Here is a 14113-nt window from a genome sequence, read left to right on the forward strand (position 1 = left end):
CACACCAATGCACTGCACTTTTGGTACATTTTTAAAAGTCCTGCATGTTGCATTTTTGATGCATGTTTGAAAAAGCGCATCAAAAACACACCTCCAAATTTAAATGAGTGGAAAATGCATCAAAAACGCACTGTGGTTGTGTTTTTGGTGTGCTTTTTGAGTCATATTTCCATGTTTTTCAGGTGCAAGATTGGAGTCAGGCAACCAGTAAATGCAGCATCAAAAATGTTATTTAATGTGAAAGCCATTCATTGTAAAAAAAACATTCATTGTGAAAGCTATTTATTGTGAAAACCATTCATTGTGAAAGTTAGTCATTATAAAAGATATTTCTTGTGAAATTAAAACCATTCATTGTGAAGACCATCCATCGTGAAAACCATCCATCGTGAAAACCATCCATCGTGAAAACCATCCATCGTGAAAACCATTCATTGTGAAAACCATCCATTGTGAAACATTTATCGTGAAGACCATCCATCGTGAAAGCCATCCATCGTGAAAATCATTCATTGTAGAAACCATCCATCGTGAAGACCATCCATCGTGAGAACCATCCATCGTGAAAGCCATCCATCATGAAAACCATCCATCGTGAAAACCATCCATCGTGAAAAACATTCATTGTGAAAGCCATCCATTGTGAAAACCATCCATCGTGAAAACCATCCATCGTGAAAACCATCCATCGTGAAAGCCATCCATTGTGAAAGCCATTCATCGTGAAAACAATTAATCGTGAAAACCATCCATTGTGAACAACACTCATTATGAAAACCATTCATAGTGAAAAACATTTATTGTGAAATCCATACATTGGGAAAACCAACCCATTTAATATAAAATATATTCATTGTGAAAATCACCCATTATGAAAGCCATTCGTGGTGAAAGCCATTCATTGTTAAAAGCATTCATTATGAAAGATATTCATTGGGAAAACCACTTATGGGGAAAGCCATTCATTATGAAAGCTATTTATTGTGAAAACTACCCATTGTAAACTATATTGATTGTGAAAACTACCCATTGTGAAAGATAATTATTGTGAAAACCATTGATTGTGAAAGCTATTCATTGTTAAAGAGAAAGTAAACCCTGATGAGTTTACTTCCTCTTTCATTCCCTGCAAAGGTAAAGCATAATGGACTACTATGTAGTCCATTATGTGTCACTTACCTGACACAGGAGCCAGCGATGTCACCGTTGTCCCCTGTAGTCCATCACGCCCGCGCATGCGCACGGGAGCCGCCACTCGTGGCATATCGCCGTTCAGTGCACCTGCGTGCCGCTTTCTATGGCGCATGCGCCATAGACAGAGGTGCCTGTCTTTCGGCAAATATCTCCTAAACCTACACGGCCTTAATCTAGGCTTACCTGTAGGTCAAAGTTGGTTGTAAGGGTTTACAACCACTTTAAAACAATTCATTATAAAGATATTCATTGCGAAAACTATCCATTGGGAAAGCCATCCATTGTGAAAACCATTTATTGTGAAAGGCATTCTTTGTGAAAGATATTTATTGTGAAAGCCACTCATTGGGAAAGCCAATCATTGCGAAAGCCATTCGTTGCGAAAGCCACTCATTGTGAAAGCCATTCATTGTGGAAGCCATTCATTGTTAAAACCATTCATTGCAAAAGCCATTCGTTGTGCAAGCCATTCATTGTAAATGTCACCCAATGTTTTTGTACAGTAGAGCCACATACATACATACATGCATTGCAAGACATACACCATGCATTGTGGCGTGCTGTGTTTTGAAAAAAGGGGCATGCACATTTTTTTTCTTTCATTGCTTTGTGTTGATAGCCCATTCATAATGTATGGACTGCTTTAATGCAACACATGTTAACACATGCCACAACACACATTTGTGCATTATTACACTGCAATGCAATGCTTTAATGTAGAACAATAATATGGTAACCGGGGTAATTGGCGCTACCTACAAATAAAACTCCTTATATGTATGTATATCAATATATGATCCGGAATATATCATGCATTCATCTTAAAGAATATATATATAATAAAAGGAGGTATAACCCCAAAAAACTGCTATTCTGCGATTTTTAATGTACAAGCTACTCATATGTCCCAAAAAACAACAAAATTCCTACTGTAGATTAATTTCTGAGATTGACAGATAGTTCCAGTAAACAAAGGAAAAGGAAAGAACCAAAAACCAAGCGACAACAAACAAGAAAACAAAAGATTTGTATCTATATCGCTAAAAAGCAATATTCTCTAAAATCGCATTATCGCCAAAATAAGGTTAAGTGAGCAAATTCCCAGTAGGAGGCGTGTGTGAATGTGCTAGTGGAATTATAATCCCAAATATGCAAACTGTATGTGCAAAACGCTAATATAGGTATATATAAAAGAATTTGTTGCCTAAAATCGCATTATCGCCAAGATATGCAAAAAAAACAGTAGGAGGTGTATATAAATGTGCTTAATGAAATTAAAATTCAAAATAATACAACCTATAAATGCAAAATGCTAATATAAGCATATATATGAAAGACCAAAATGTTAATAGTACATAAAAATTGTATCAAAAAAGTGCAAGTGAAAAAACAAAAAAAACAAAAAACAAAAAATATAAAAACAAAAAAGCAAAAATATATATATATATAAAAAAGCAAAGAGTCAATTAACCCCCAAATAGGAAAAAACAATCCATAATAACCAAAAGTGCAAAAATAGTGTCCAAATTTCCAAAAAAATCTTCAATGGTGCAATTACAGAAAGTTCAAATGTGACTATAGTGCTTCTTGTGCAATCTCCAACGTGACTTCTGTGTTCCCCCACAAGGTCCCCCACTCACCAGAAGAATGCACCCCTGCAGGGGTAATTCGCCTTGAAATCAAAGTCTGCCGATATCCAGCTCTTCATTCGCATCCAGAGAGAGTTTTCTCAATCCCTGCTGATGTCCAGCTCCTCAATCGCAACCAAGGGGAGATTTCATATATCCTCATAAGAAAAAAATTGTAGTCTCCATAGTGTGATTTGTATAAAAAATCAATTTATTGCCACAAAAATATAAACCAATAAAAACATAAAAAATGATAAAACGGAAAAAACAAATCTCATATATTGAGACAAGATGTGGAACCACAGTCCATTAAAAAATATAACCATACGCTAATAGCACTTTATCCCAAAAAAACAAAGGACTAGAAACCAAAAAACAATGTCCCAGGGTATAACCTGTTGTCTAAGGTCACTCCAGTGTTTGTAAGTCCCCCAGGGATAGAGCCTTTCTAGCGCGAAAATTAATCCGAACGTGGAAGCCGCTCGGTGGATACGCAGCTACGGCTTGCACTCCAACTGCGCTCCAACGAACGGAACTGACGTAATAGGCGTAACTCCGACGGAGTTATGCCTATTACGTCAGTTCCGTTCGTTGGAGCGCAGTTGGAGTGCAAGCCGTAGCTGCGTATCCACCGAGCGGCTTCCACGTTCGGATTAATTTTCGCGCTAGAAAGGCTCTATCCCTGGGGGACTTACAAACACTGGAGTGACCTTAGACAACAGGTTATACCCTGGGACATTGTTTTTTGGTTTCTAGTCCTTTGTTTTTTTGGGATAAAGTGCTATTAGCGTATGGTTATATTTTTTTAATGGACTGTGGTTCCACATCTTGTCTCAATATATGAGATTTGTTTTTTCCGTTTTATCATTTTTTATGTTTTTATTGGTTTATATTTTTGTGGCAATAAATTGATTTTTTATACAAATCACACTATGGAGACTACAATTTTTTTCTTATGAGGATATATGAAATCTCCCCTTGGTTGCGATTGAGGAGCTTGACATCAGCAGGGATTGAGAAAACTCTCTCTGGATGCGAATGAAGAGCTGGATATCGGCAGACTTTGATTTCAAGGCGAATTACCCCTGCAGGGGTGCATTCTTCTGGTGAGTGGGGGACCTTGTGGGGGAACACAGAAGTCACGTTGGAGATTGCACAAGAAGCACTATAGTCACATTTGAACTTTCTGTAATTGCACCATTGAAGATTTTTTTGGAAATTTGGACACTATTTTTGCACTTTTGGTTATTATGGATTGTTTTTTCCTATTTGGGGGTTAATTGACTCTTTGCTTTTTTATATATATATATTTTTTTTTGCTTTTTTGTTTTTATATTTTTTGTTTTTTGTTTTTTTTGTTTTTTGTTTTTTCACTTGCACTTTTTTGATACAATTTTTATGTACTATTAACATTTTGGTCTTTCATATATATGCTTATATTAGCATTTTGCATTTATAGGTTGTATTATTTTGAATTTTAATTTCATTAAGCACATTTATATACACCTCCTACTGGTTTTTTTGCATATCTTGGCGATAATGCGATTTTAGGCAACAAATTCTTTTATATATACCTATATTAGCGTTTTGCACATACAGTTTGCATATTTGGGATTATAATTCCACTAGCACATTCACACACGCCTCCTACTGGGAATTTGCTCACTTAACCTTATTTTGGCGATAATGCGATTTTAGAGAATATTGCTTTTTAGCGATATAGATACAAATCTTTTGTTTTCTTGTTTGTTGTCGCTTGGTTTTTGGTTCTTTCCTTTTCCTTTGTTTACTGGAACTATCTGTCAATCTCAGAAATTAATCTACAGTAGGAATTTTGTTGTTTTTTGGGACATCTGAGTAGCTTGTACATTAAAAATCGCAGAATAGCAGTTTTTTGGGGTTATACCTCCTTTTATTATATATATATTCTTTAAGATGAATGCATGATATATTCCGGATCATATATTGATATACATACATATAAGGAGTTTTATTTGTAGGTAGCGCCAATTACCCCGGTTACCATATTATTGTTCTATTTTTTGGAGGAAACACCTATTGGAGTTTCTTTCTTTGTGGGTGGCAGCAACCTAATGATATAACTAGTATTTGGCCGTAGCCACTGCTATTGCTATCCTTTCCTACTTCCCACCGTTGTTGAGCGCGGTTTTTCCTTAATTTTATACAATGCTTTAATGTGAATGGGTCCTCAAACTATATAATTTAAAAAAAAAAGTTCAAGCTGGAGAATGCTCTCAATCTGCTCCACCATCCCCCCATTCTCTGGTGTTATGTACAGTTGCCCTTTAATGATGCGAAACAACGTGAAGGAGAACAAATAGACTCAGCAGCCTCGCTGGCTTTGTAATTTAAAGGTTTCAGAGGCTCCCTGTTTAAAAAGTCACCATTTGTAACAGAGATGAATTAGCCTGAGATCGCTTTGGGAGCCGTGTCATCACTTTTTCCTCTGAATTGAACTCTGCATTGCAATTTATTTATGTTTTTGGCAATTTTGTTTGAAACTTATGTCAACAGTGCGGCGCGCTGTTCTATTTTTCATGTCCATGTGTCATTGTGATAAAGTTGTTTTTTTTTTCTATTTGCTTACAACAATTATTTTCAACCCTCTTTCAAATGAGCATGTTTCAGGCAGCGGGAGACAAGGGCTTTGAAGTATAAAGCTTGGGCACAGCTGATTTATAGTGTAACTATGGCAGGCAGAAGCTGTGGAGCAGTGGTGGTCAACTTTTATGAGACGGAGGCTAAAAGTACGACCCCTGACATCATCAAAGGGCCACACATATTAAGTGAATGTAATACTACAGAAAACTCAGAGACTGCGGACACCCAACAGAAAATGGTCAAAGACTGTAGACACGCTACAGGCTTAGAAACTTTAGATATGCTATAGGAATGGAAACTGGGGACATGTTTAAAGAGAGAGCCATAGACTAAGGACACATTACTTAAAACTTAAAAAGGAATGTGCCACATCAAGATTCATTATAAAAAGATCAGAGGAAAAAAAAAACGAAAAAGTAAGAAAGTAAAAGAAATAAAGCAAACCATTTAACTAGAAGAACCAAGTCCCCCCATTGGTGGGATTTTCCTTCTCTGCCAGGCAGGCATCTTGTATCCCAATTGTTTGTGACACTATGCCACGTATGCTTTCAATGGAGACCTTAAGTTTCTGTGTTGCAGCTCATTGTGTTGGCATGGACTAATGTTGTCACCATCAGGAAGCTCCAAAGATGTGCAACCTCCACTGGAGCAAGTGGATGTAAACAGAATATCACTGCAAAAATGCTGAAGGATACTCAGAAATAAGAGGCAACAAATTGATAGTACATAGATCATGCTCTATCATACACAATGCTTTAATACATGAAATGTTATTTACTTGGAGTTTTCATCTACTTTAAATCCCAAGTCAACCAAAATCAGCTAAATACATCCAAGGTGCATCAAAACAAAAGATGTGCAAAGTCTAATGCTGCGTACACACGACCGGACTTTCCGGCAGACTGCATCGCGTGTGGGCTAATCCAATCCTTTTTTTGTTATAAAAATCCAACAGACCTAGAAATAGAACATGTTTCAAATCTGTCCGACAGACTCAATTCCTATCGGGAAAACCGTTCATCTGTATGCTGGTCCGACGGACCAAATACGACGTAAGGGAAACTATTGGCTACTGGCTATTGAACTTCCTTTTTTAGTCCCGTCTTACGTCATCACGTTCAAAATGAACGGACTTTCGAATGGACTTAGTCCGCTCGTGTGTGGCCAAGTCCGTTCATTCGAAAGTCTGTCAGAACTCCACTGAAAAGTCAGTCGGGAAGACCGTCGGACCTAGTCTGCCGGAAAGTCCGGTCGTGTGTACGCTGCATTACACTTCATGCTTTTTCTAAAGTCAAAGAGTTTGTCCCGTGCCAACATGCTACACAGAAGGATAATGCTCCAGCCCTTATATCCAACAGCCTACCGGAGGTTATTTTATATCAGGGCTGGAGTATTATATGCAATAAATGATTGGCTTGGCAGCCTTCTATGGTGTGCATTTTGTAAGAACTGGGTGTTCTTCTGTCCTTTGTCTCTCTTCCTTGCCTTGTTTTGGAAATGATGGTCCACACCTATTACTCTTCAGGATATACATACATCTTTTGTTCTTAAATGACTGGGTTCAACCACATGTATCACATTCGATTGTGCTCCTGATGAAGATATATGATCATTTGAAATGCGTTGAGCTGACATGTGAAATGTTGTCTTCCATTATGTAGTCATATGGAAAATACAGTATATGTGAACCATGTACTAAAGTGTTGGATATGGTGTTATATGTGTTTGTAATATTCACCCAATGAATGTTGTTATGCTTTCATATATGTTTTTTTAAGTAGTGCCAACATCTATCTGCCCTCTAAAGTCCATTCCTACTATAGCTCTGCAAAAAGCAAAGACTCTGCACACCTGAAATGTATTTAGATCATTTAAACCAACCAGGGTTCTGTGAAAACCTTGGATTCCTGCAGAGGGTTCTAGCAGTTCCATGAACTGTAGCTGACTGACCTCCCACCTAAAGGTGCCTGCATAGTTTTGGGGTTAGTGCCACTTAGCAGAGCCAACTGGGTGACACCAATTACCTCTGTCTGTACAGGTGGAATTCTGACTATCATTGTAAGAGGAGGGCATTTTTCCACTGATCTCCAAACTAAGGGTTATTTTTCTCGTTGACTAACAATGAGATACAACTTTAAAACGTAAAGTAATTTAACAGTCATTTTTGTTTTTTTTCTTTGTTTTTCTAGAAATTGAAAAAATACAGAAGGGGGAGGAGGAGGACTCAGACAGCACCGAAGACCAATATATTGATGTGGTGATCAATAAAAACATGAAGGTGGCACAAAAAGTACTCATTCCCATTAAACAATTTCCTAAAGTAAGTATTATACATTATTTTCTTTTCTAGTGTCTGTTATGGTCCTCATTAGTTCAAGTCATTGTATATCTAGTAGTAGTCACATTCAACTGGACTTGATTTTTGATTTTGAAGATGTTTTTGGTCCCCAAGCCCACGTTCAGTCCTTATGGGTATCAGGAATATAGCCCATTATTTTTATCAACACAGGTAGCACAAACATCCAAATCCACGAAACATGTCAATGCAGAGATTGATTGTCCAAGAACAGGTTGGGAGGTGTGAAAGTTGTGGAACCTCCTTGTTCTAATACATGGATGATTAGGAGCCACACACCAAATATCTCTTACTTCTAAATGTTCTTTATTGAATCATTAGTAGTATGGATGCTTCCATGATGTCCCTGCCCAGGATTTGTAAAAAAGCTGTATCAGTGACAGTCATTAAAGAAGGGTGATCATTGGACAGGAACATAATGGAAGCAGCCATACTACTGATGGTTCAATAAAGGATACTTCAGGGGAGATATACTAAGGCTTGGTTCACACTTGTGTGGGTGGAAGCCAGTGTGGGACCCCCGCTATGTCCTGCAGCTGCAACCACCTGCACACAAAGCAGGGGACCTGTGGGTGGGTGCCATTAATCATGAGTGCCGTGGGAACCATTATTCTTAATGACAGGCTGCCTGGACTGCAAATCACCCCCGCACTGGCAACTGCACTGCAGTGTGGTTGCTGTGCGGGTTGTGATTTCTGAAAAGGTGCAGGGACCTTTTCCCTATGCACGGCAGCCCATTCAAATGAATGTACAACACATAAAGTTGTGAACCTAGGCTAAAACCGGTGTGCACAGAATCTGGTGCAGCTGAGCATAGTACCCAATCAGCTTCTATCTTCAGCTTTCTTCAATTAAAGGGGTTGTAAAGGTAAATGTTTTTTCACCTTAATGCATTTTATGCATTAAGGTGAAAAAACATCTGACAGTCCCGGCGCCCCCAGCTCCCCGTTTTACTTACCTCACCCCTCGAAAGTCCTGCGCTCATCCTCGACTTTCTCTTCACCACTCAGCCTGGCCGCTGATTGGCTGGAGTGGATGGATGGAAAGCAGCGCAGCCATTGGCTCGCGCTGCTGTCAATCACATCCACTGACACGGAGCGCCGGGGGGCGGGGCCGTGTGATACAGCAAGTGGCTATAGCCGCCGGCTGTATCACGGGAGCGCGCCAGCAGATGCTTCTCACCATGCGAGGGAGCTCGCATGAATGTGAGAAGCACCTGCGGGAGGAAGCAGAGACAGCCGCCGAGGGACCCCAGAAGAGCAGGTTCGGGGCCACTCTGTGCCAAACGAGCTGCACAGTGGAGGTAAGTACTGTATAACATGTTTGTTATTTAAAAAAAAATTAAATTTTTAACTTTACAATCCCTTTAAGCTTTGACAATTAAACCTGGAAGCTGATTGGTTACTATGAACATCTGCACAAGATTCTGTGTGCACCAGTTTTAGTAAATCTCCCCCTTAGAGATATGTGGTGTGTGTGGTTCCTCTTCATCCATAGCAAGTGGAGACTGACTTTTTGAGCTGGCACGCCCATTGTGATTCCACAAGGTCTGTAGTGCTGCTGCTGTTTTGGAGGTTTGAACTACCTTGTTCTAAGTTACATAATTCCATCCTCTGTGTCCGGAAATCTGCATATGTGTTAATCATTTGAGTTATGTACTTTTGACCTGCTCGGATGTAGGTACTATCTCCGCCTTCCTCTCCCCCAGACCATTCATTTATTTAAAAAACACAAGGCACCAATTATTTTTGTATGAATAGCCAAGAGGAGATCGAGCTGGAGACATAGCCTCAGCCCTGGGGTCTATGAGACATACATCACCTAATTCCAACCGACCCAGAATTACAGGCTCTACTAATCCAGCATCTAAACAAGCATCTTTGCATGATGTAGAAGGAAGTGTACATAAATGGAGTTTGGTTTTGAGACAAAGGAGTGTTTAATTGCTTTAAAAGAGAAGTACAGTCAAATCTTGTTTGGCTGTACTTCTCCTGTGGATCACAGGAATGCAGTTCCTTGTGCACTCCTGTGACCCGTTTTCAGCAAACAATGGGATAAAGCTCACTGTCAGCTGATGTGACAGAGCCAGTACAGACTGCAGAAACATCGCAACCATATGGTAGGGATCCACCCAGGAGCCTGAACCAGCACCTGGCTCAGCCTCTTAGCGAGCCGCTGAGAGCCTGAGCCAGCTTCTCCCGCCCCCTACACAGCCCAGAGGTGGGGCGGAGCAGGCAGTGGTGACTGACAGTCACGGCTTTCTGCTCAGAGCGGCGGGGAGAACTGAGCTATCAGTGGTGTTTGATCACTCAGAATAAATGCAGCATTACATCGATGCTGCATCCACCTAGGTAAGAATATATATATTTTTTAAAAATCCATACTCGTTTAACACTTTTAACCAGTCAATCATTTTAAATCTGCAGCTGCAGTAAAATAATACCAAAATAATACCTGGTGATCCTGCCATGGAGGTTTTTGTTATGGGTTGGCAACAGTCTTCCAGTTGTGCTCCTGCATTGTCACCCCTTCACCGTTACCCTGCGGGGGGAGATGCAAATGTTCATGTCAACTTACATTATACAGGCATGTTCTACCTTAATAAGGATACTGGTCCAAAGCAATTTTTTGCAGAAGAGTGCATATAGACAAAAAAACCTGGAGACCTAGTTTCTTCAGCCAGCACGTGCATCAGGCTGTTCCTTACAAGTGTTTACATGTGACTATAAAAGTCTTGAAGTCCTGAGGTGCTTAGGATGTGTCTCCATGTTGTGGACCCTGGGTTCTTCCTGGTTTCTTGTGGGGGTCATTAGCCTGGTTCCCCAACCCCAATGCAGGGTTGAGGGAGACGACATTGACCATTTTAATCTGCATTTACCCATGTACAGTACTTACACACTCCCGAAGAAGTGGAATAATCTTCCAAGGAACATGTGGCGTAAAAGTGCCTATAAAAATGATGGAGTTTGATGGATATGCTAACCACTCAAGCAAAATGTTTATATAGCTGGTGATAGAGCATGAATTGTATTGTATACGGGTGTTATTCTTGTTTTCCTGTTTTTAAATGATATATTAATGCTATTTTTATGACAAATAGTATTAAACAAAACAACGGTGGATACTATTATGGTTGATATGTGCCATGTATGTGTTTCCCTCTTATCCTTTATTAGTTAAAATCTTTTGCATGTGCACTGTATGTTGAGCCAAAGAACCTCCCCCCCCCTACATATAATAGGTATTAGCGTAGTTATATTCCCCATGTCATTTGTTTGCCTTACCTTGTAATAGACGGACTGCGCACATATTGTGGCTGCAAGTTATAGTGTCATGGCTGACCGATTTCCCTATGTCCATGTATTCATTCACCTAGCTTGCCTCTATTCCCTAAATGCCTCACCATTTAGTTTGCATCACAAATGTGGGAGTGCTAATGCAATGAAAACACATCTATTCCCTCCACAGCTCTGCCTGCTGGTGTCTGTGTCAGATTTAGTTACCGATTAACCCTCAGCTGCAGAACACTAGACTGAAAGGCCCAAGGATTGTGGAATACTGTATGTAGTTTCTTCACCTGGAAGTGTCAGTTCTTAGACTACAGACAGAGGTCATGTGATAACCTGTTCAGTGTCATGGGGCATGTCTCATGTTAAAATACAAACAGAAACTTCTGACATTGGAATATGAAGATTTACTCTACTATAAGCTGTACATACAGGGCAATGAATGACACCATGAACTACATGATCAATGCACATCGTAAAGAAATTGTAAAGTCTATGTTTTTTCTTTTTTTTTAAATAACAAACATGTTACACTTACCTGCTCTGTGCAGTTGGTTTTGTACAGAGCAGCCCAGATTCTCCTCTTCTCGGGTCCCTCTTCTGTGCTCCTGGTCCCTCGCTCCTGACAAGTACCCCCACAGCAAGCAGTTTGCTATTGGGGCACCAGAGCCGAGTCACAGCTCTCTGTATCCATTCAGACACAGAGCCCATGACCTGGCCCCAACCCCTCTCTCTTCTGATTGGCTGGATGATTTTGATTGACAGCAGCTGGAGCCAATGGCACCACACTGCTGTCTCGGCCAATGAGGGGGGGAGTCCAGGGCAGCTTAGGCACTCCTGCAACATCGCTGGATAAAGACCGGCTCAGGTAAGTATTAGGGGGCTGAAGGGATCTGCTGCACACAGAAGGTTTTTCTATCTTAATGGATAGAATGCATTAAGATAAAAAAATAAAAAATAAAAAACCTTCTGCCTTTACAATCCATTTAAAGCGGTTCTAAAGCCTTCTGTTCTACAGGAGCCCCCAGCCCCTTTTATTCTTACCTGAGTCTGGTCCCATTCAGTAACGTCCAGAAGAGCAGAAGCTGAGAATTTTTGTACTTGTAGTTCAGCTTAACTTCTACCCTGTAGTGACACCCAAGCTGAGGTTGCACTGAATTCTGATTACCGGGAATAATTCATAAAATTCGAGTCTAGGTTACCTGTAGTCTACCGAATGAAGTTCAAAGAAAAGGGGGGAAAAGATGGGGCCTGATTTCCTAAGTTAGAGGCTGTAGGCACACCATCTTCCAGTGTTGCAGGGTTAACACAGGACCTGGACCTGTCATAGGCACTCATGAAGAGTGTCAACTATTCCTGTCCTTTCTGCCCCCCCCCCCCCCCCCCCCCATCTCCATTCATAGACATTGTTCCATCAATTAAAAGCACTAGATAAAAAACACATATGAGTGCTACTCTATCCCCTACTATAACCGTTACACTTCAAGCCTGGAAGACTATTTTAGCTCTGCCGACTGAGGACTCTATTACAACATCTCTTTCACTACCCATCTCCAGTCTGCCCATGATCATCCCAGGCCTACATATAGCAACCTGGGTCTCCAAGGGGATAAAGGTAGTAGACTCTCTTATGGTAGGTCCTACTCCTAAAACGTTTAGAGCTGTACAAACAGAATACCGATTAGAGGATTCCAAGCAATACAGGTATCTTTCGAATACTAATTTTCTCCTCACCAACTCGAATAACTCTACCTTGTTGTCATGGAGAACAGCTTTATAGCTCACCAGACCCACCACTAGCATTAAAGGTATCTCTTTATTCTATAATACCCTCAATAAGAATGTATTCACTAAGTCCTTATCTATTAAAGCATGGGGACAGGAAATGGATACTTTGTACACCACAGAGCAATGGCAAAAAAGCACTCAATATTACTTATGCAGCAACAAATAGTGTTAACTTATGGGAATTAACCCAAAAAATACTGCTACGATGGTGCTTGACACCCTTTAGAACAGGGATAGGCAACCTCGGCCCACCAGCCGTGGTGAAACTACAATTCCCATCATGCCTCTGCCTCTAGAAGTTATGCCTGTGATTGTTAGGGTCTTGTAATGTCTCATGGGACTTGTAGTTTCAAAACAGTTGTAGAGCCGAGGTTGCCTACCCCTCCCTTAGAAAATCCAGATTTGAGACAGACTTCCCCACTATGCTGGAGGAATTGTGGAACTATAGGTACGTTGTTTCACATATTTTGGTCATGCCCAGGCATACACACCTTTTGGACAGCAATCTTTAGATTACTCTCACAAATCCAAGGCATACAGGTCCCCTTATGAGCAGGTTTGGTCATCTTATCCCTGGGAATGGAATCCATCTCAGTGGCCTTCAGGGTTACAGTGACTCATGTTCTACTAAGCACCAGACTATCAATAGTGAGACACTGGAGGGAACATGAAGCACCTTCTTTAAGTGAAGTTATTAGTACGACCAATACACACACTACATATGAGATAATGTTTGACACATCACAGGGTAACTACCAAACAACGTATTCACGTTGGAAGCCGTGGACTGAATGTCACACAATAAGATATACTGATTGACAACCATAACCTGGACCTTGGAGATTTACTGCCAGACTGTGTAGTTCAAAGGTTTAATCTACTTTTTAGTTCTTTTGATTAATTGCTATCTTGTTCTCTTGTCTTCTTTATGTTCTTACTCATAGAATGATATATGTACTCCTCAGGGCATATAGGGAGAGATCTCCAACAAAGATCACAGTGCTCCTCCTGGAAATTCATTTCTGCAGACTTCTTAAGTTACTGAACGGTCCACTTTAAGAGGTTGCGGAAGCCCTGTCTGCATCTGACTGCTCTAAGTGCAGCCCAGGCGCACGCCCTTCCTCTCCTCATCCGCTGCTTTTCATTTTAATTAAACCTTATGAGCAGCCGTCCCTCTGTGTGCACATTGGCTTGGCTTATTATCCTTCTGTGGCAGGATTCACCTCTCTGCTGCGACC

General features: G+C 40.5%; 1 protein-coding gene across 5 annotated transcripts in view; it reads left to right on the forward strand.

Annotated features, from left to right (window-relative positions):
• The window catches only part of KHDRBS3 (KH RNA binding domain containing, signal transduction associated 3), a 238863-nt gene that overhangs the window by 99880 nt on the left and 124870 nt on the right, over window positions 1-14113 (forward strand). For all 5 annotated transcript variants that reach the window (XR_013277716.1, XM_077493375.1, XM_077493373.1 and 2 more), the window contains one exon: window positions 7634-7764. Coding sequence is in view for 4 of the 5 variants with exons in the window: in XM_077493375.1 (XP_077349501.1) it covers window positions 7634-7764 (131 nt within the window). In the remaining variant the exon portion in view is untranslated. The remainder of the gene's footprint in view (window positions 1-7633; window positions 7765-14113) is intronic.

Source organism: Lithobates pipiens, unplaced genomic scaffold, assembly GCF_037356315.1.
Source record: "Lithobates pipiens isolate NorthernLeopardFrog02 unplaced genomic scaffold, aLitPip1_a1.2 Scaffold_19, whole genome shotgun sequence".
NCBI lineage: Eukaryota > Metazoa > Chordata > Amphibia > Anura > Ranidae > Lithobates > Lithobates pipiens.